Source organism: Monopterus albus, unplaced genomic scaffold, assembly GCF_001952655.1.
Source record: "Monopterus albus unplaced genomic scaffold, M_albus_1.0 scaffold3.1, whole genome shotgun sequence".
NCBI lineage: Eukaryota > Metazoa > Chordata > Actinopteri > Synbranchiformes > Synbranchidae > Monopterus > Monopterus albus.
The window spans coordinates 1,529,331-1,549,507 of record NW_018127883.1 but is presented as its reverse complement, the minus strand read 5'-3'; the positions used below and the strand labels follow the sequence as shown (position 1 = coordinate 1,549,507).

Here is a 20,177-nt window from a genome sequence, read left to right as displayed (position 1 = left end):
TACTTTCATATGTTTCGTTGAATGACTCAGGTCATACTATGAACCATGAAAGACAAGAAGGTTGGCCACGTATGTGCATGTGAATCTTACTCGACAGAAATAAGACAAGTGTCCACGCAACAGACAATGAATAATACAGAAAGACAACCTCTGAATTTGTGCATGAGCCAGTGCACTCTGTATACTATCTGCTTTACTCTTGTTTGTCTGTTCTGTAGAAACCTCTAATACCCTGAAAAAAGAAAGGGCTACAGATACACACTACACAGATTTGTTGCTACTAACACAAACCAGATGAAACTGAATAAAGCCAGACAGCTTTAAAAACATGCATCTCACACACAGACATTTAAAAATAAACCACACATGCCTAGTGTGTGTGAAGGTCCTGATATGTACCACTGTAATCTCTCATTAAGATCCATAATCAGCACACCATTAAAAAAAAACTACTGGGAGCTGCTTACTGTCATGATTGTGTTCAGTGATGTCACATTCATTACCAGACAAGGGACATCAAAGCAAATGGACAAGCATGATTAACTAAGCCTGGAAAATGTATGTACAGAAAAAAGGCTACAACCAGCCATTTGATGTTCAGCTAACAGCAAAAAACAAAGCTTTGGCTATATAATTCTCAATAAACAAGGTTCTACTTATGATGAGAGGTGTACACTGAGTGTAACAGTAAGCTTTGTTTTATAGGCATAGAAGAGTGATACAGTCAGATAGTAAAGTTTCACATGGTTGGACTTTGAAATGCAGGTGCCATGGCCAATTTGGAGTCACCCTATAACTGAATAGCCAGACATAAAGCCATGTTGATATTCCTAGCAGGGAAAATCATGGCCTTTGTTTCAGTGCTAAAATGCATGCTATCAACTTCTTCTCTAACCACAGAGAGGAAAAAAAGAAACAATCTGTTTGATGAAGCAGTAACTGCACAAAGAAACAGGAGCTGTTCAACTAAGCGGATTAATCAGCGTTACAGTCAGTTTTAATTAATTGACTCACAGACAAAACTGCTTTGTTTGCAGAACATGCAGTTGAGTACAACTTGATCATGAGAATAGGCTCAGATCATGACAAAAGCTTCAAAAACCTTCAAATGCAGTATTATGCTTGTCACTGGCCCATAGAAACCCAAAATGTCACCTGCTCAGGAGCTAGAAAAAACAGCCTTGCTCACCCAGTAATGGATTCATCAGGTCAGAGAAGCCTTTGCAAGACACAGCAGGCAGAATCTTCTCAACCCACAAATGAGAGCAAAGTAAAAACAAATCATCAAATTTTGTTAAGTTTAAGATGCAAAAATGAATATTTTGGACAAATGAAGCATATAATAATGTGTTACCAACCCACAGAGAATTATGTAGTTCGTACATATTCAACAACAAACATACTGTCAAACAGTACGAGTGCAAGTGGATAGCCTTGCATTGCCCCTAGGCATAGTTAGTCTAATTAGCCTTGTTATTTGTGCAAACTGGTTAATACGATAAGCCTATAAACTATAAAATAACACCACATGAACTGCTAAGGGTGGTCTACATTACTGTGAAGGCCTCAGCCCTAGCCTTCACCCTGTGAGTGCCTAAACCACCACCAGTGGTAGAATTGCTTGGGTAATATTTAGTTTTCTTTATTTGGGTGTGTAGTTTTAAGTTGTAGGTAAAGGTTAGGTATTGTTTGATAGTGGACATACATAGCTGATCAATGAACATGCACATTTGATTAACTTTGCATTTTTAACATGTGTAAAATTTCTCTTGAGTTTCCTGTTTCCTGGTCCATGGATGGGGGGTGGTTCTGACAAAAAATTGGATGGAGGAAGTGACAGGGTTAAATACCTCCCTCTAGATCTGGACTATACCATGTGCTGAAAGAAAGAGGGGGAGTTTAGGGGGAAGGTGTTATTTATTTGTTTGTACTTTATGTTAAGACATTATTTGTTGTTATGTTTTATTTTTTTATCTAAAGGAAAACATTTAGCTGTCAGCAGACTGTCTGTTTAGTGTTTATTAGTTGATTATTTTGATAGTGTCTTTGGTCTATCCCTTGTGTGTGTTATTGGTTTGGCCAGCCAGGTGGCTGCCTCCATTCTATACCAGAAAAAAAATTCCTTGTGTTTGTAACATACTTGGCCAAATAAAGGTGATTATTATCCTCATATATATGTTCCCATGTGTGTGTGTCACTTGTTAGATCAGTTGGCTTTTGTTGTGGTATCAGACAGTTCAGTTTGCAGTATTATGAGTTTTTTTTATCTTTTGTTGACCTCTTTTAAGGCCCAATATATCTAGTAGTAATGTTGTTTGTATTTGTCTCTTATTTTTTGGGTTAATAAAAAGCCCATTTTTTTTAACTTTAAGCTGTGTCCCCCGCCCTACTGCCTGGTCCCTGACAATTACCTAAACATTTTTGTTGGACTTTAGTGACTTTACCTGACCATAAATGAAAACCTTAGCATTAACACTTTAATTAGCTTCCAGCACATACACACATCCCAGTGACCCAATTTAGCACATAAACTCAAATTTACAGTATTATTTACCACCAAGCTTGATATTCAATATTCTTGTGATTTCTGTGGCTTAGAAGCTGAAACAATCTGTATTAACACTATACTACAATCACTTAAGCTCATTTTATACAATATGAACTGTTTGTATCTAATTTCACACTGGTAATCAACTAACAAATGTCTAACACAACAAATTGTGTGAATGTATAACCGCAGTTTTCTGACATTCTTAACCCAGCCCTAGCCAAATCCCAACCACTTACCTATGTGTGCTATACCTTTGTTCAGTTTTGTCAAATGGGTTTGCTCATTCAGCCAGTAAAGATACTGATGCACTGGATGTGGAATTAGAGAAGTTATTATTCCAAGGTGTATCACTATTTTTAGTACACTATCACATTGCAAAAGTACAAATTATAGTATTGCTCGCCTGAACTGTTTACAGTCTGTGCTTGTTCTGATTAGCCTATTTATTATCTGCATCAGAAATCTGACATCATGTCCTTTTTCAGGCTGAGTGTAAATTTTGTTGAACAGACACATAATGTGATTATTCCTAAATAATGTTTGTGCTATAGATCTGCATGTTTACGACTGGTCCTTAGTAGCCACACGGCTGCGAATGAGGCGTTCGCTGTAAAGCATATTGCAAACAGCTATGGACAATCAGCCAGTGCAAACACAACTTCAGTGCTCTGCCTGCAATAATGCTTCACCTCATTAATGCTACCAAGTTTCTATGTGTAGCCTGTAATTCTTCTCAAAATTGGTACAATCTTTATGTTGCTTTAAGCCACTGGATGCTGTCCACTAAGACATTTTCAAATCATTAGCTTTGAAAGAACATTCATTTAACTCAACTTTCTCTTGCTTTAAAGCTGCAAACTGTTATCTATCATGTGGAACAGTATTGAAAATTAATTCACTAATTACTGTATATAAAACAAGACTGGGATGCATTTATTGTACAGTCACTTCTGGGTTGACTGAGCTAAAATCATCTGGTGTAAATGTGAATTGCGGGAAAAACATTCAGGTGCAAATGCCTTCTGAGGATTGCATGAATGGCTGTGTGTAGCTGTAACTTTGTACCTTATTAACTCAAAGTCTTTAAGCAAATGGATTTGAACTTTATCCTAGTTAGGGGAGCAATACAGAGACTGGTATCCAGTGCAGTTTCACCATTTGTTACCTCATTATGTGGAAGGGGGCAGAAGTGAAAAACTTCTCTTTCTGAGGAATTAATTAGAAATCTGTGCAACCACATTTGGCCATTTGTCATTACTGACAATTTATAGGATGGCTGGACAGCTGCACATGTGACCACTGTTATAACAAATAGACTTGTGTCTTTTATCCTCGTAGCAAGACAGTGGAGAAGACTTTCTCAATTAAACACTGTAGATCATATCCATGCTTTTAATTTTGGTTCTGAAACTAATTTGAGGAAAAAGATTTTTTGTAAATGAGTCATTTTAATTTTCATCCTTACTGGGGGGGTTGGGGTCTCAGTGAGCATGTTAATTGAAATTTTCAAAGAACTCAGATGTATGGTAGCCTGTGACAGTGGTAAATGAGTCTTTTCTGTATTTAAAGAATAGGTGAAAGTAGAAACTGCTATATGACTGATATATTATGGCCATTTGGCTCTGTTTTCACATGAAGAGGGTCATTCTGTAAGTTCATTATATAAATTCTGTTTTATTTACACTGTAGATCCCACCACCCACGACCACAACACATTACAATGACTACAGGATGACAGAGAATAATTTACGTCCACTCTCATTGGCTGAACAATGAGCAGACTTGTCATCTTGTCTCCCTGCTTATGCCAGACCTGTATCAAATAATAGTTTGATCTAATCTACTGGAGCACTAGATCAGTGGAGTTTATTACTTTGAGATTATTTAGATTATTGCAAATCACAAGAACGAAACATAATATAACACAGCTGTCTCACTTGTTGGTGAAAAGTAAGTAAAAAAAAAAAAAAACAGAAACAAAAAACATATTTTCTCAAGGACTTCCCTAAAATATACTCAGTACTGTCATCAGTGCTAGCCTGCCATCATAGCCTACTGTCTTTCATCTGACATTTGTTTTCTCACTTGGTTACTGAACTGAACATAGGACACAATTTGAACTTTTCAAGTTTTCTGAAGCTCTACTTGTTATTGCACATAGTGCATGTAATACAAAAGTAATCTTTATAAAAAGGAGTTGCTGTATATAAACATTTGCAGCATTGTGCTTTATAAACAGCATAAGATATTTGGTTTTCAGTGAGGTCATATAGCCTCGATTGGTTGTGCAGTAACAATCACAGAGCCCTATGATTTATTATTGTTAGTGCTGAAATGTAACTAAGTACATTTATTTGAAGTAATTTCATTTTATGATATCTTACTGAGGGAAATATTGTACTTTTTATTCCAATGTGTTTATTTGACAGCTGTAGTTACAGTACATGCTATTTTGCAGAGTTGACATAAAATATATATGATTACTTTATGATAGCATGGATTTATCTGCCCACCAGTAGGCTATACTGTAAATTAGCTCTCCCTCCAGCAGTTAAAATGCTGCTCAAGCATAAATACAAAATATAACTTTATAACACTCAAGGAAAGTGATTTTCTCTAAAAGAACTATTTTTAAATTTGATTTTGTTCAAAGTACTTACATACTCAACTAAAATTTAAAAGCAAGCCGCAGGACTTTTATAGAATGCCTTTTCTGCCACTGGTTATTATTTACAAACTTAGGAATCACCTCCTCCGACCTTTCCCCTTGTGTACAGTGCACTCCTGTCGAAATGACAGATGAGTTGGTCGTTATAGCCATGCAGCCCTACTTTCTCATATTGCCAGCAGAACATGTTTTTAGGTCATGGGACTACAGCATGCCCTCCTTAGCAAGGCTACAGGCCGTACACACAGTACTGCTGGTGGTATACTGTAAGCTTTCTCTGAACTACTAATTTGGATGGAGCAGTCCTCTACAGTGCCCATTTAGAGCTCCTTATAAGGCTTTGAACACTACACTGATAAGACTCCATCCCTCTATTCGATGGCAATGTCATCTGAGCTGCAGGTTGTGTTAACGTTGAGAAATGTTCATAAATTAATTGACCATAATGTCTCATATCGACTTGAAAAGAAAAACTGGAGAATTACTCTGTGTAATTTTTATATCCACGAACTTGATCTAGGCTGTGTATTTTTTTTTCGCAAAACATCTCATTATCAGAAAGAACTGCTGTTCAACGTGACGCTGATGTCATCAGCCTTACCACCAACCACGCAATCGTGCGTCGTGCTTTTATTTTTACTCTAAAAAGCTGTTTCTGAAAAAGGATGCACCAGCGTGTTTAGACCCTGGCACAGAAGGCAATATAAAGACAACTTGAAGTACTTCTATGTCTTTTTCCCAAGCTGTTCATCATGTCAATGCGCAATTGCGCAGCTAGGAAACCCTCAGCTGTAATACCAATGACATGACAAGCGTGTCTCACCAGAGCAAGCTTCCTGCTGTGACCCCATTCCCGTGAAAGGGGTTGTCAGATTTCCTCATAATAATCAGGTGAGCTTTCTCTCTATGAATTCCCTGCGACCTAATCGTGGACGCTGTTGGGGGCACCGCTCTGTTTATTGAAGACATTTGGAGCCTGGGGAGCTAGGTGCGCATGACAATGTATTGGACTCATATATGTTGTCACTGCACCTCACGATGACAGTTCGCATCAGGACTGTGGATGCACTCATCAAAAGCCTGGATATTTGAGAGGAAGCACCATGGACGCAGCGGATATAGTTGCTTCCCTGTTGGTTTCGGGGATTATTGCCGTGTCGCTGCTGTCCAACGTTGTGGTGCTGATCTGCTTTCTGTACAACCCGGAGATCCGCAAACAGGTACCCGGTCTGTTTATTCTCAACTTGACGTTTTGCAACCTGTTGCTAAGCGTGTCCAACATGCCACTAACTCTTGCTGGGCTCATCACCACGGGATACCCCGGAGGCAGCAGCTTCTGTCAAATTGTGGGTTTCCTCGATACTTTTCTCACCACAAACTCCATGCTCAGCATGGCAGCGCTAAGCATCGATAGATGGGTGGCAGTGGTGTTCCCACTGAGCTATCACTCAAGAATAAGGCACCGGGATGCACTGATAGCGCTGGGATACACGTGGACACACTCACTTTGCTTCTCCACAGTGGCGACTTTCCGCTCATGGGTCGGGTACCACCACCTTTACGCATCGTGCACTCTCTGCAATGTCAAGGCTAAGGGAACCGGGACGCAGTTCATCATTTTCACCGTGGCTTTGCACTCTCTAACTTTCCTCATTACGCTGATTGTGTTGTGTGTAACATATCTGAAAGTGCTGAAAGTTGCAAGGTTTCACTGTAAACGCATCGACGTGATCACAATGCAGACGTTGGTGCTCCTCGTGGATATTCACCCCAGGTAAACAATCATTACAGATACATTCAGTCTAATATGTGTCTTTTGAATGCAGTTGTCATTCACTGAAAAGTTTGATATGTTCCTTTTCATTTTGTCTAGTATGTGAACCATTTCAGAAGGAGCATTTTGATACTGTGGTAAAATCAATACCGAATTAGTTCTCAACTGAAAATTAAGACATTCCGTGGGACATAATAAAGATTTCTTTCCAAGGAAACAAGCACTTAATGCGCTAATATAAAAACATCATCAGAAAATTACTATGGTTTATTTATTTTTATTATGGCCATGCAAACAGTCTTGAATCACTGAGCTGATGGGCAGAAAAATAATCCATGTTGATAGTCAATTTGTCTATCACAATTGTCTGGCTCCAGTGTTGGCTGTGCATCATTGGGGGCACCGCTGAGATATACATGTTAGCTTGGATTTTTGCACTCATGGTGCACATTTTGTAGTATTTTCTGACATTTATCTAATTTATTAATTTGCTATTCGCATAAATAATTGTCATATTAATTAATAATGAAAGTTTAAAGTAGTTAGTAACAACCCCATTCTGTCATAAGCAGATTTACCTAATTTGGATTTTTTTTTTTTCTTTTTGTGTGGGGTGGGGGGTGGAGAGTGAGGTGGGGCATCTGTCTGCATGATACTCATGGAACTAAAGTGCTCTACTGATGATGACTGGAGTCTGCTAGGTGCTATCAGTGTCAGCCAGTGTTTATAGTATCATGGCTCACTGAGGTCAGCAAAGCCTGCCTCATTTTTTGCCTTTCTATCATTTACTGTCCACTCTGACTTCTAGTCAAACAATTAAACATCGAATTGCTCCCCACCTACGTAATTGATATTTGTGCAATATAATCAGCATGAGGTTCCTTGCTTTCTTTGTGTCTATCCCATCTATCCTCTGTGGACTGCCACATTATGTCTGCATGACTCTGATCATGCCTCCTGGGTAGATAATGATACCTGTGTGTTTTGGCAGCGTGCGTCAGAAATGCTTGGATGAGCAGAAGCGGAGGAGGCAGAGGGCTACCAAGAAGATCAGTACATTCATTGGCACATTTGTGGTGTGCTTCACACCTTATGTCATTACAAGGTTAGCAGCGGTTTATGATGTTGTATATGTGTGTGTGTGTGTGTGTGTGTGTGTGTGTGTGTGTGTGTGCGTGTGTGTGTGTGTGTGTGTGTGCTCATGCGTGTGTTAGAATGCTTGCATGTGAGGTATGTTATTTACCCAATGTAAAGTACCATCAGAATTTGATAAATGTCTCATTTACTCCCTTTTGAATCACAAGATTGAAAATAAATGCTTACAGTATCAAGGACATAGAGCACAAAAGTTGAATTCTGTACATTTTGTCTTTGCTTCAAAATAAAAGGAAAAGATTTCAAATTATCTTCCTTATTCAGCTCCATAAGTACAATGTTATTTTCAGTGTTGCCTTGTTATCTGGTAACATTTTTAATGCTTTTAACAGCTTCCTTTTCATGGAGAAAAAGGGAGAGAGACAGAGAAAGAGAGTTAGCAAGTGAGTCAGTAATCGTATCGCTCACTCTCATTAGTATTAGCCCCAGTATCAGTGGTGGCATCCTGTCAGAAGCTGTTAGATATGTGGTATGAAAATAGAAAGGAAGCGCATTAGGAGCTGTGTGGTGAGACATGCTAGACTTAAGGATATCATGCTAATTAAGGAGACAGATTACTTTGTCTTGGCTTTAATTTATTTATTAGGACAAAAACTGTGTCAGGTATCAGATTTATTGTAAAATTATTTTAATCATCAGATAATCAATAAGCAGAAAATGACTTGTTGGTTTACATTCCCCAACACAGTAATGACATTTCAGTGAAGAATGATGTCTATTACAGTAACAGTGGAGGTTTAATTTTATTCCACTTTCACTCTAGTTAACACTGATCTAAGAATTTGCTTGACTGCTGCACTTTACTTATTGATGATGTGTTTATTTTTTCCCTTCTTTTTGCTTTATTTGAGGTAGAATTGTAGAACTGTTCTCCACAGAGTCCATAAACCCTCAGTGGGGTGTGCTGTCCAAATGTTTGGCCTACAGCAAGGCAGCAAGTGACCCATTTGTCTACTCGCTTCTGCGTCACCAGTACAGGAAGACCTACAGCCTTCTGGCTAACAAAATCCTCAAGAGGAGCCCGCTCAACTCCTCCTCCCTCAGGGTGGAGAACAGTATTGGGCAGAGCAACATCTCCGAAACAACCAACAACACCCAACTACCTGCCAACAACTTGGCCAACAAGTCATCACTTAGCTAGAGATGTCTCGGATTTGATGTCTCTGACATTAATGCTGATGAGCAGAAGGGTGTGATAGTAGATTGACCTTTTAGTGATGGTGTAACATCAGAGTGAGCAAGCTTTTCTTCTAGTTACTTACTAAAGGACAAAGCTGGCAAAATGTTGTGTTTTTCTAACTGTCAACAAAACCTGTGGAAAGACCCGAACTAACAATGTGTTAATCCAAACTATTTGACTTTCCCAGTTGGTTTGAGGCGCTCAGGCCCAAACTCATCTGATGCTAACCAGGACACAAGTCATAAATAGGTCACTATAGTATTTAAAACATTAAATAAATAAAATATAAATTATTTCCTGAAACAGCTGGGCAGTGCTTTTTTAAAAAAATGCCCCCTAAAATGGAATGAAAAGTGCATTTGCAGGGGGGCTACTTTCAGGAACAGATTTGGTACACTAGCAAATATCTATAGCAGCAGCAGGACTGTGTGTATGGCATTAACTTAAATAAAACTGAGCTCATGTTCATAGTAATAAAGGAACACGTCACCCAGTGCCAACAGTGTGGCTTATAGATGTACTCATAAATAGTAGGAATAAGCTATATCAGAGTTTGGCTCCACATGAAGGAGGCCAGTAGGACCAATTAATTTAAAAATATTACGTATATATATCTCAGAATCAAAATCAGTTTTACTGGCCGGGTGGAATTTGAATCTCATACTGTGGCTCTCAGTGTGTATGTATAATGTTCTTCCATAAAGTAATGAGTAGACAAGTAAACAAGAACAAACTAAGAAAAAAAATATGCAAACAAGAAAAAGGAGTGTGCATTAAAAACTATAGACCAACCACTTTTGTAGGTTGTATGAGCATTAACAGATTTCAGTACAAATGTAACAGTCTTGTCAAAGTGAAAGAGTTTCTAATGAGACAGTTCTGTAGCATACTGGTAAATTTGTGTCAAATAGCCTGTGTCACATGGAAAACAATATTATGGTGATTAAGTGTGCTAATTGTGTAATGCAGTATTAGTATTCTCTGATACTAGCAACAGAATACTGTATTAACACAAGAGTAAAAACAGGAGTATTTCTATGGCCCCAAGTCAGTAGATGTAAAAGTATCCGGTCTGAAAAAATTGATCTATTACATGTAAGAACTTTTGCATCTTATTCTTGATTAAAATTCAAGCAAACCTTCTGACCTCAATCCTGATTCTCTACCTGGATAAAGTACTGTATGTGTTCAAGGAAAGATTTTTTTAAATTAATTTTATTTTATTTTCCACTGAGATCAAGATCTCTTTTTGAAGGGACACCTAGCCAAGGTCGCAGCCATACACATTTACAGCATTTAGAGCTCAGCACATACAACACAATGGACTCTCAAAAAGCTACGTCTCCTTCACCACATTCTTTTCAAATTAGATGCTGATTTTGACTGTGCAGTCAGTAGAACACTGCACCAGTGGTTTAGTTGATATTATTGCATGCTGTAGTTGTGAGGCCTGAGATCTAAAGTGCCTTTTACAAACTCTCTCATTTAGAAGGAACCTTTTACATTCTGTTATTTTTGGTGTTCTGTGTTGTGGTTAGGTGTGCTGATAGAGTCTGTTATGCAGTTTGGTCACACTGTAAGGAGGTTTTAAGTAATGCTTATTTTGTAATACTACCCATTGTATCGTTGCATCACACAAAACCGGGTAAACTATTATTTGAATGTGGTAGCCTCTATTCAGTAATGCATAATTAACATTCCAGCTCATGACTTTCAAGCAGCAGTGTGAACGCTGGGTTGTAAAAATGATTTATATAGACAACAATGGCAAATCAGGATGTTACTTTTACTTTGCTGTGACGGTATGAGGCCTTTAAAAGGCAGAAAATCTATTTATTTTTGTGAAAACTGTCTGATTTTTGCTAAATATGTTTGTGATTATGCGAAAATAAATGCTGTGCATTTTGACATTTTAAAACGTCACCAGAATTTTTTCTTACACATTTAAGCATGTATTTGGTGCTGTATGATAAGAAATGATCCCTAGGAAGTTAAGAAGATTTTTACTTGAACAATGCTTTACCAAAAGACAAGCCTGCCAAATCTGTTATTAACACCTTTACTCTCCCACACTGATTATTAATTCAGGAATGAGGTATAATTAATCTGAAAAATAATTTCAGATGTGTTCCACCCACTGCAGCAGCAGAAAAAGACTTTTAACAAAAGTATTTGGGTAAAGAGTTAAAGGCTTTCATAATTGCAGAGCAGCTAGAAGAAGAACAGGAGACAAGAAAGAGAGGAAAGTACAATGGGCCCCACTTCACCAAGTTCAGGCAGTTGCGACAGTGCTAAAAGATTCTCACCTTCATCATAAACCAAATCTCTCTCAATCTTTCTAGTTAACCTCCTTTCCCCTTTACCCATTTTGATAAGAACTGTGTGGAAAAATATCTATTCTGTCTGTGTAAAGAACATGAAACATGAAACAATCATGGCAAGCTGCCTCTGTTGTTTTTATTATTCACCAAGAGGGGCAAAGACTGCATTTACCACATCACCGTATTCACGGAGTATGCCAACCAAGGGCAATTAGTAGAAAGTACTCACAAAGTTTGGATCTCCTCTCTGGAGGTGTGTGTAGTATATCTCATCTCCCTGGGAGACTGGGTGAGTGGGAGAGAGGCAGACACAGACCTGACATACACGAAGACCTTGTGATTAAGCCACAGTGCGTAGGAAGTACAAGAAAGCAGAGAAGGAAGGCAGGAAAGAGGGGTGCACTGGCTGACTTCACACAACCCCAGTGTTAGAGCTCAAGTGGTTCTCCCAGGCTCATAAAGTAAAAGTTTTCCTGATAAAACATGATCAACACATTTTCTTTGCAGTCTGAGATGGTAAATATTTGTCGTGTTTCATGAGGTTCAAAAGCAAAATGTTGTGAAAATCATTTTGTTTAATTTGAAATGTACCAAAAGGAATTCCATCAGGTCTCTCAGATTACATACTGTACCATACCGCCACACAGTCAAAGCACAGCCACTCTTTCTAAAGTGCCTTTTGACTTTGTTGTGCAAGCTATTATAATTCATCCTGTCAAATATAGACTTTAAGGCCATTATGCTTTAGTGTAAAGAAAGTAGCTGACTAAAATTCAGATGCAAAACCTTAGACACAAAAATGATTAAACCATTAAGTAAACTGACTTGAGTTGTGAGGATTTTAAGAAACAACGAGCTGCTGCCAAGCTAGATGTAAATTTGTCATTTTAAATAACTGTAGTAGAAGCAAGTTGCTCTCAAACCGTGTTTAAAAAGAACATCCAGTACAACAGAAGCGACCCATGTACAGCAGCTTCTTTTAATCAGGGACAGCAGCACTAAACTGAGTAAGTAATGAATCATCCTCCGCACACTGAGAAAACTTAACTGATTGATCTGTCCAATTTCTTTAGGCCAACAAATGAGCAAATAATATGTTTCACTGTACACTCCCTCAGGTTTGCTCATTAATCATACAAATACGTGGCAGGTGTACACATCAGTAGGTATTCACTCCATCACTTGATCACACCAAACAATACGTGAAGTGGTAATGAATACTATGTACATGCCTTGCCATTATGTCTAATTGCCTCACTCACTCAGCCTCTTGTCTCACAGCCTCACAGGCTTGTCCATATCTCTGTCTGTGAAACTGCAGGACTGATTAGCTACCAGCACATAAAGTGAATCATGGGAATTCTGGACTAAAATGTCATGGTATTTCCCCTATCCTTAAACAAACAGCCGGTAATGCTCTAGGAACCAATAAAAAAGAAAAAGATCTATTTTTGTTCAGGAATGCTGTATTTGTTTTTGATTTGGGCTGTGAAATGTTTTCTTTTTCTTTTTTGTCTCAGAGGCATTAGCAGCAGTTTAAAGCGTATCACTGCCTTGAAGTGAAAATCTCATACTTCTAATATACAGCTTATAGGACCCTGAAGGATTTCAGACAAACAGCTTTGACTTTTGTCTTTTGATTTAATGCAGCACATCTCATAAGCTCAGTTGTGTCAAGCCAAAAAGGAGATAGTGCAGTTTAGCTGGTGTCATAAAAATCAACAAAACCTGATTTAGAAGGTTAGAACATGTAATTAACAGTACATTAATGATCCAAGTTTTTGCATGCTTCATACAAGTACCAGTCAAGATGTGCTGGGTTTCTCTTCTACAATAATGGATTGATTGATTCTATACAGAGGCACGTATTAAAAAATACACAGTCTCGTCTGCTGTAACTGCAGTATATCTTTCAGGTGAAGCAGACACACTGGCTGCTCCTAAAAGTGTCATGTCAGTCACACCCACAGCTGAGAAACACTGTCCTGAATCAAGCTACAGCAAATCTCCAGAGGGCGAAATATCTCCACACTTAGTGCTTAAAAATAGATCCAAAGTTCCACTTTTTTTTTTTTTTTATTCCTAATCAAAATTCAAGACAAGCAGGCACAGTATGGTGTAACCACATGCATGTGAATACAGAGTGAACTGATTTGCATTCAGATGCTTGCTGCAGGTATCATGAGCGCTTTCTTAAAAGATGCTCAGTGATATCCTGCACATTTACTACTGTAGACATAGTGTAGACATGGTAATGTTTTGGTGACTTTAACTGTGGCAGATGTTCTGAGTCCACACTGCTGACACTTAATGAGAGTGTGATGTATGTGGCTTCAGTCGTCAGAGTGAGTCATTTCCAACCATCTGTTTAATGATCAGAAGATACAATAACTGGAGACAGTTTGGTGAGTGCGTGATCTGGATGTACAACAGATGGCTCCCAATGAAACTTTTAGTAATGATTAAAACTCTATGGTATACTGCCAGGATATTTTGAAGGGATTTTTAATTTAATTTATTTAGTGACTTCTCTTAAAGTAGGCTAGCTTGAAGGAATGGGAGCAAATTTAATAGAGAGAAAGAGAATAAATATGTTAATTACTTTGTATTATTCACAGGATGAGAGTTTCCCTGGTGAAATATAGGTCTCTTGTCAGAAAAACAGATTCCTCCATATATAGCTGGGTCAGTGTTTGCAGGGCTTGTGTGGGTAGCAAAAAGATTAGCATTCTGCTGTAGCTTTCAGTGTACTGAAGGGTCAATAATGTACTATAGGTTATAATTTAGTGAGCCTAGTTTTTGAGAAGGTCAAAATTTCTACTGTAAAAGAAAATTTGTTTGTGCTAAGATGAGTGATTTAGAAAATATTTCTTTAAGAAGTGCTCTAAGCAACAGCTTATGCATGTAATATAAAGTGAACTGAGGTCCTACAGTACATCAGCTGTAGCACAGCTGTACACTGTGAGTCAGAGTCCAACACAGTGCTACCAAGTTAAACAAGATGCTGTTTGGTCTTCTCTGAATCTTTGCTGACCTTTGTGTCTCCAGTTAGCATGCTGCCCATGTTTACAGCGCTGCCCAAAGTACAAGGCACACATTCAGAGAGCCGTCCCCTAGTTATTGATGGAGCACTGCACGCAGACTCCCAACTTGCTAAAATCCATTAACTTGACTTCTCAGTGTGAAAATTGAGATGAAATCCATTTCGATTGCTCAACATCCATGAAGTCCATGCCGTTCTTTGTCACAGGCAATAATTGGAGTAATCAGTGCCACAGTGGCCCCCAGTTATGTAATTATTCTATGAAAATGTTGTTTTCAATCTCACACCAATTCACAGCCACTTTATCCATTTCCCAAATGCCACCTAAACACATCATTGCGCCTTTGCCATGTGTGACTTTGCTATAAAACCCTCAGATAAACCTCAGGCCAAAAGCTGGTGTTATGAAATGCATCTGGCAGGTGATTCCACATTTTTCATTACACTGCTGTCAGCTGCACTGAAGACTGTGTGATAAAAATGTGCCAGAGTGACCCACTCTGACATGAGGTACAATTAGAAATCCCATCAGACAATAATTGAGATCAAAAAGGGGCACGTCTATCCTGACATAGAGAGGGCATATCTTTTTAAGGCGAGTTAAAGCTCAGAAAGTCTTAGAGCTAAAGTAGAAAGGAAGACAAGATTGTGGAATGTGGATCAGGATTGTGTTATGTTTCCACACACACTGTTCACTATGTCATTCCCTTGGAGAAAAAACAGGATATCTGCTGATGCTGAGTGGCACAAAGCAGTGAGGAGAGTGTGACGTTCAGCAGCAGCAGGATGTGACAGTCATCCACTGGCCATATTTGTCTTTTTCCTGCCCTGTTCAGCTCAGTCAATACACTCAACCACAGAGCAAATCTGAAAGAGAAATGTAAGGAGATTGCCATTATAAGGGGTAGAGAAAACCCACTGGGAGGGATTGGGAATCTGTCAGGAGAGAGAACGAAACTGATCCACACAGTCATTGTTTCAGCCAGTCAAGGGCCCATGGCTTAGGGAAAATCCATCAAGTCATTTCATTAGGAAAGACCTCAGCAGTGAAAAGATGTGGAGACAATAGAGCCACTTTCTGGAGAATGGTGGTTACACATGAATAAGCCTCTCTCACACTGGTCAAATGAACAAGCAAGCTCATGTCATGTGAAAAGGAAAATTACTGTCAGGTGAAAACACTTGGTAGCAGGGGAGATCTGGAATTTCAGATTCCTTTCTTGTAATTTCCCTGACGAAAAAGCCTAAATGCAAAAACAGATAAATGTTTGAAATATCTCATGAAGGAAAAGATGAGGTGCTATGATTAAAAAAAATAAAACTGAAAGGTTTTCCAGTCCCTTGCTATATTCCATACACTGTTTATGATACTATTATGATAGTAAAAGTAGCATTACCACAGTGAAAAGATACTGTGTTACAGTACATGTACAAGTCCTGCATTCAAAATGTACTTAAGTAAAAGTACATTTAATGTTGCAGCTGGTAAAGGTGGAGATAATTTGAACTGCCTTATATGCTTACAGGTTGAAGCACTGATGGGTAGCTTGTGAATTTCCCACTAGAGATCAAGGTCTTATAAGTAAATTGCATTTTGTTCTGTTAATTAGATGATCAAATAAAAGTTATCAAGTAAATGTAGTTGAGTAAAAAGTACAGTAGATGCCTCTAAAATGTAGTGAAGTTAGGTATGAATCAGCAGAAAATGAAAATACACAAAATACAGATACCTCAAAATTGTTCTTAAATATAGTACTTGAGTACATGTACTTAGCTACTGTCCACCTTTGACTGTATATACTCTATACATGGAATAGTTTACACAAAATCATTTTTTCTTTGATTACTTAAGACCTGATGCAAGGCACATGTCGATCCGACGCAGCTGCAACTTCAAGTTAAAAGTTTTCAGCTCTTGTGGAACCAAGTAGTGCAGTGGTTGGTGCTGTTCCTTCACAGCAAAAATATCCTGGGTTCATCCACTGGCCAGCACCTGCATGAATTTCTTCTAAGTGCCCCAGTTTCCTCCCACAGTCTAATCATATTCATGCCAGATGAAATGGAATCTGTAGGTGTGATTGCTTGCTTGTGTCTATGTGTCAGCCTTGTTAGACTGCCAGCCTGCTGCCTCTCACCTGGTGTGAACCGGGATTGGCTTTAGACCCCCGACTGCACAGGAGAACTGGGCACAAATGATGTCTTTTCATGTTTGAAGATGTCACCTAGTAGTGAAGCAAAATAAAACCTACAGTCATTGGTTTAGAGCTACTATTCATTTTCTAATATGCCTGTAAGAATTTTTTATTGAGGAATAAAAGTTGTGTCACCCTTTACCTTGGCTCAGACATCCACTGTGCTCCATACTGCAGTTTTGTATCACATTTCTTGAATGTTCTTAAGCTCCCTGTATTATATTCAGCATTTGGGTCCTTTAAATCTGACTATGACTGACACATCACACTCAGAGTATTCCTCTAGCTAGCAGGAGCAAAATGTACAAAAATGTTAAACTTTTCCAGAAAAAGTATCTTTACATCCTCTAGATAAACTGACAAGGACATTGTCAGTCCTACTGACTTTGGTGATGCCCCAGTTTTTCCTCTAGCCTAACCATGAGGTTTGGTACAGTTCCCTGATGAATTTTAGTCACGAGAATAAAAAAAAATGTCAAAATTTCAATTTGTCCATTCCTTTGGTTCATTTTCAAAGACTGTAAAAAACTACTGACATTCCAATCTGCTTCAGATGTGTTTTTCATCCAAATTAGCAAATGTTAGCATTTTAAATGCTAAAATAAGATGATGAATGTGGCTAATATCATAAAATGGAACACAGACCAATCTATGACTGGAGAGGTCTGAATAAATTATCAGAAAATTAAAGGTTAAGAAGTATACACACACGTACAAGCACACCAGTAAGCTTTCACTCAAGTAATACAAGCAACACTACAGCTGACAGCAGGATATAGCCATTAGCAGGCATATGTGAATGTGTGTTGATGTGTAGACAGAGCGCTTAAAAGGAAGGGAATAATAGGGCTGACATGACATTAACAACCTGACAAAAGAGAAACACTGGTCTGCTGGCCATGTTTTTCACTTATAAGGAGAGAGAAATGAAGGTGCTAGCATGTGCATGAAGAGTATTCAGCGTGATCTGATGTACATGTTAACCATGGGTCAACAAAGGACAACATACTGCAAGTATACTGTGTACACTGTGTACTGTATGTAAGATTTTTTTTTTTTTAATAAGGAACATAAACTTAGTGGTTTACACATAACAGGACATTTATATAAATCTACTCCGGGGAGATTTTCATATTTTTCCGTTATTATCATAGACATAAAAAGTGATATAATAACAGATGTAATAACAGTGCCATTACCAAATGTCAAAATTTAAATGTAAAAGTGTCATACAAATATGAGTCACGATTTATCACATTACAAAAGAGACTATCATTGCATTTTAAGTTCGCAATAATTACTAGGCTACTGATGAATGAGTCACAAGCACATCAACAGCGCAGCTCAGATGACAGACGCAGATTGATATTGACGGATACTCAAATGTGACACACACACACACACACACATAGTCGCACACACAGATGGAACACTGTGTGATTAATAGGAGACAAAGTGTTAGCTTCTCTTCTGCACAACCCTAAAGAAATATAACCTGAGTTGCCATGGTTTCATGCTGATAGATAAAGTCAAAGGGAAGAAGACACACATAAAAAATGTCATCTCAAAGGCAGCCAGGAAACTTTATGATTCTTAACTATGATTCATGTAGTGTGATATATGGAGCATTCTGATCTGGCTTAGCCCACCATACAAGGATTCAGAGCTTAAACTTCATGCATGTGCATTGTGCACAAATATTTGTGAGAGATAGATATAGTTATCCTCACTTGGGTACCTTAACTTTTTAAGGTAAGCACACTGACTCACTTATTTAGAACAGTGAATAAACAATTTTTAGGTGCCCTGTGACAAATTATGTCCTAATAAGTGATGATATTCAGTGCCCTTGGAGTGAGTCAAAATGTTATATGATTGTTACTGTTGCTGTTCTAGTTTCAGTATATCGGTTATTGTGCTGTTGTTTTCAACTTCTGTTTGTGGCCATAGTAAATGTAAAAAGACCTGTAGTCGTAGACACATGGGCATTTAAAATGTGCAGTCAAATGAAATAGCAGGATGATGTCCCTCTCACAGAAACTGAAGTCATAGCAGGGTTCAGCCATAGCAGATTGCCTCTGCTCAGGCCTAGTAGTGTAAAGAGATTCAGCTCTATCATTCTTGTACTCTGTGTCTGTAAGGGGAAAACGAGACATGTGGCCTTTAGATGTGGTAGACTGTTGTTGTTAGTGATGGGTGGTGATGAGGAAACAGAGTCAGGACATACAGTATGTCTCTGTAACACATGGCTAGATGATGCTTGCTTTCTACCCTGTGTAAATCACAGATGAAAATTTCATCTAAAATTTAATTTTATTCTAATTCTAAACCTGATTCACAGCTGCAAACCCTGCATTACTTAAATTACTTTAGACATAATATATATATTGGGCACTTCCTTAACATCATTTTCTCATTTTTCCCCCTTAAGCAGTTTTAAGGAAGTGAAAAAATTAGTCCATGTTAGCTTTTTCAGTTTTCATTGAAGCTAGAGGATGTTTACACAATGAAATATTCATTTATGGGTTTGTGTTAGGGCTGGATTTAATGCAAGCTAATATGGGCCTGATTTGTCAAGATATTTCCCTAAATCTTCTGCTCACACTGTCCTGTGCTGCCATTTCTTTTTACGTAAAAAACATGTATTTCTGGTTTTACTTGCATCTACCAATTATCTAGGCAGCCATTTAACTTCAGCAGCTGACATAAACACCCTCTGTAGGTCTTCCGTGATAAGTTTGTCATATAGTCATATACTTTAACATCAACGTGTGGCAGCAGTGAACTAGGATATTACGCATGCTGCATTTATGACACATCTCTGACTAATATGAAAATGGCAACTGGCAAAATGTAAAAGAAGCTTTAAACTGCATATTCTAGGTACATTAAAAACATTTCATAACTATCCTAAGAATAAATGTAATGACAGAGAACATAGTGTAATAATAATAATTGACCTATTCAAAAAATTACCGCCTAATCTTGAAATGTTTGTGACATTGCCATAATGAGAATGATTGAAAATCAGGACCGATTTTTCTGTCTAATCGGTGCAGAGATGAACCATCATATAATTAGACCAATTAGAGTGAGTAATATCTAAACCATAGTTCTATATTTGTGCAATTTGCTGTTCTCAGTACAGCTGAGGTCAGAACAGAATTACAGATGCTGGGCATTAATGAGCTTGCATCTAACTACTTTTTTTGTAGTAAATATGGTGTGTTTTACTCACATCATTTCTTTTATATTATTGACACAAACAGCATTACATCACTTTTTTCCTGCTG

The 20,177-nt window shown here is 38.1% G+C and overlaps 1 protein-coding gene and 1 long non-coding RNA gene across 3 annotated transcripts in view; one reads left to right on the top strand and one right to left on the bottom strand.

Annotated features, from left to right (window-relative positions):
- LOC109961711 (uncharacterized) overlaps positions 1–1,795 on the bottom strand; it is a 62,606-nt gene extending 60,811 nt beyond the window's left edge. For both annotated transcript variants that reach the window (XR_002275160.1, XR_002275159.1), the window contains exons 1-2: positions 1,706–1,795; positions 1,190–1,244 (exon numbers count right to left, since the gene is read on the bottom strand). This is a non-coding gene — a long non-coding RNA (uncharacterized LOC109961711). The remainder of the gene's footprint in view (positions 1–1,189; positions 1,245–1,705) is intronic.
- A 4,132-nt stretch (positions 1,796–5,927) lies between these two features.
- Positions 5,928–9,567, top strand: LOC109961581 (G-protein coupled receptor 26-like). Its single transcript, XM_020602510.1, has 3 exons — positions 5,928–6,993; positions 7,985–8,098; positions 9,004–9,567. The coding sequence occupies exons 1-3, from the start codon at positions 6,323–6,325 to the stop codon at positions 9,287–9,289; spliced, it is 1,071 nt and encodes a 356-aa protein (XP_020458166.1). The 5' UTR covers positions 5,928–6,322; the 3' UTR covers positions 9,290–9,567.
- Positions 9,568–20,177: the final 10,610 nt, after the last annotated feature.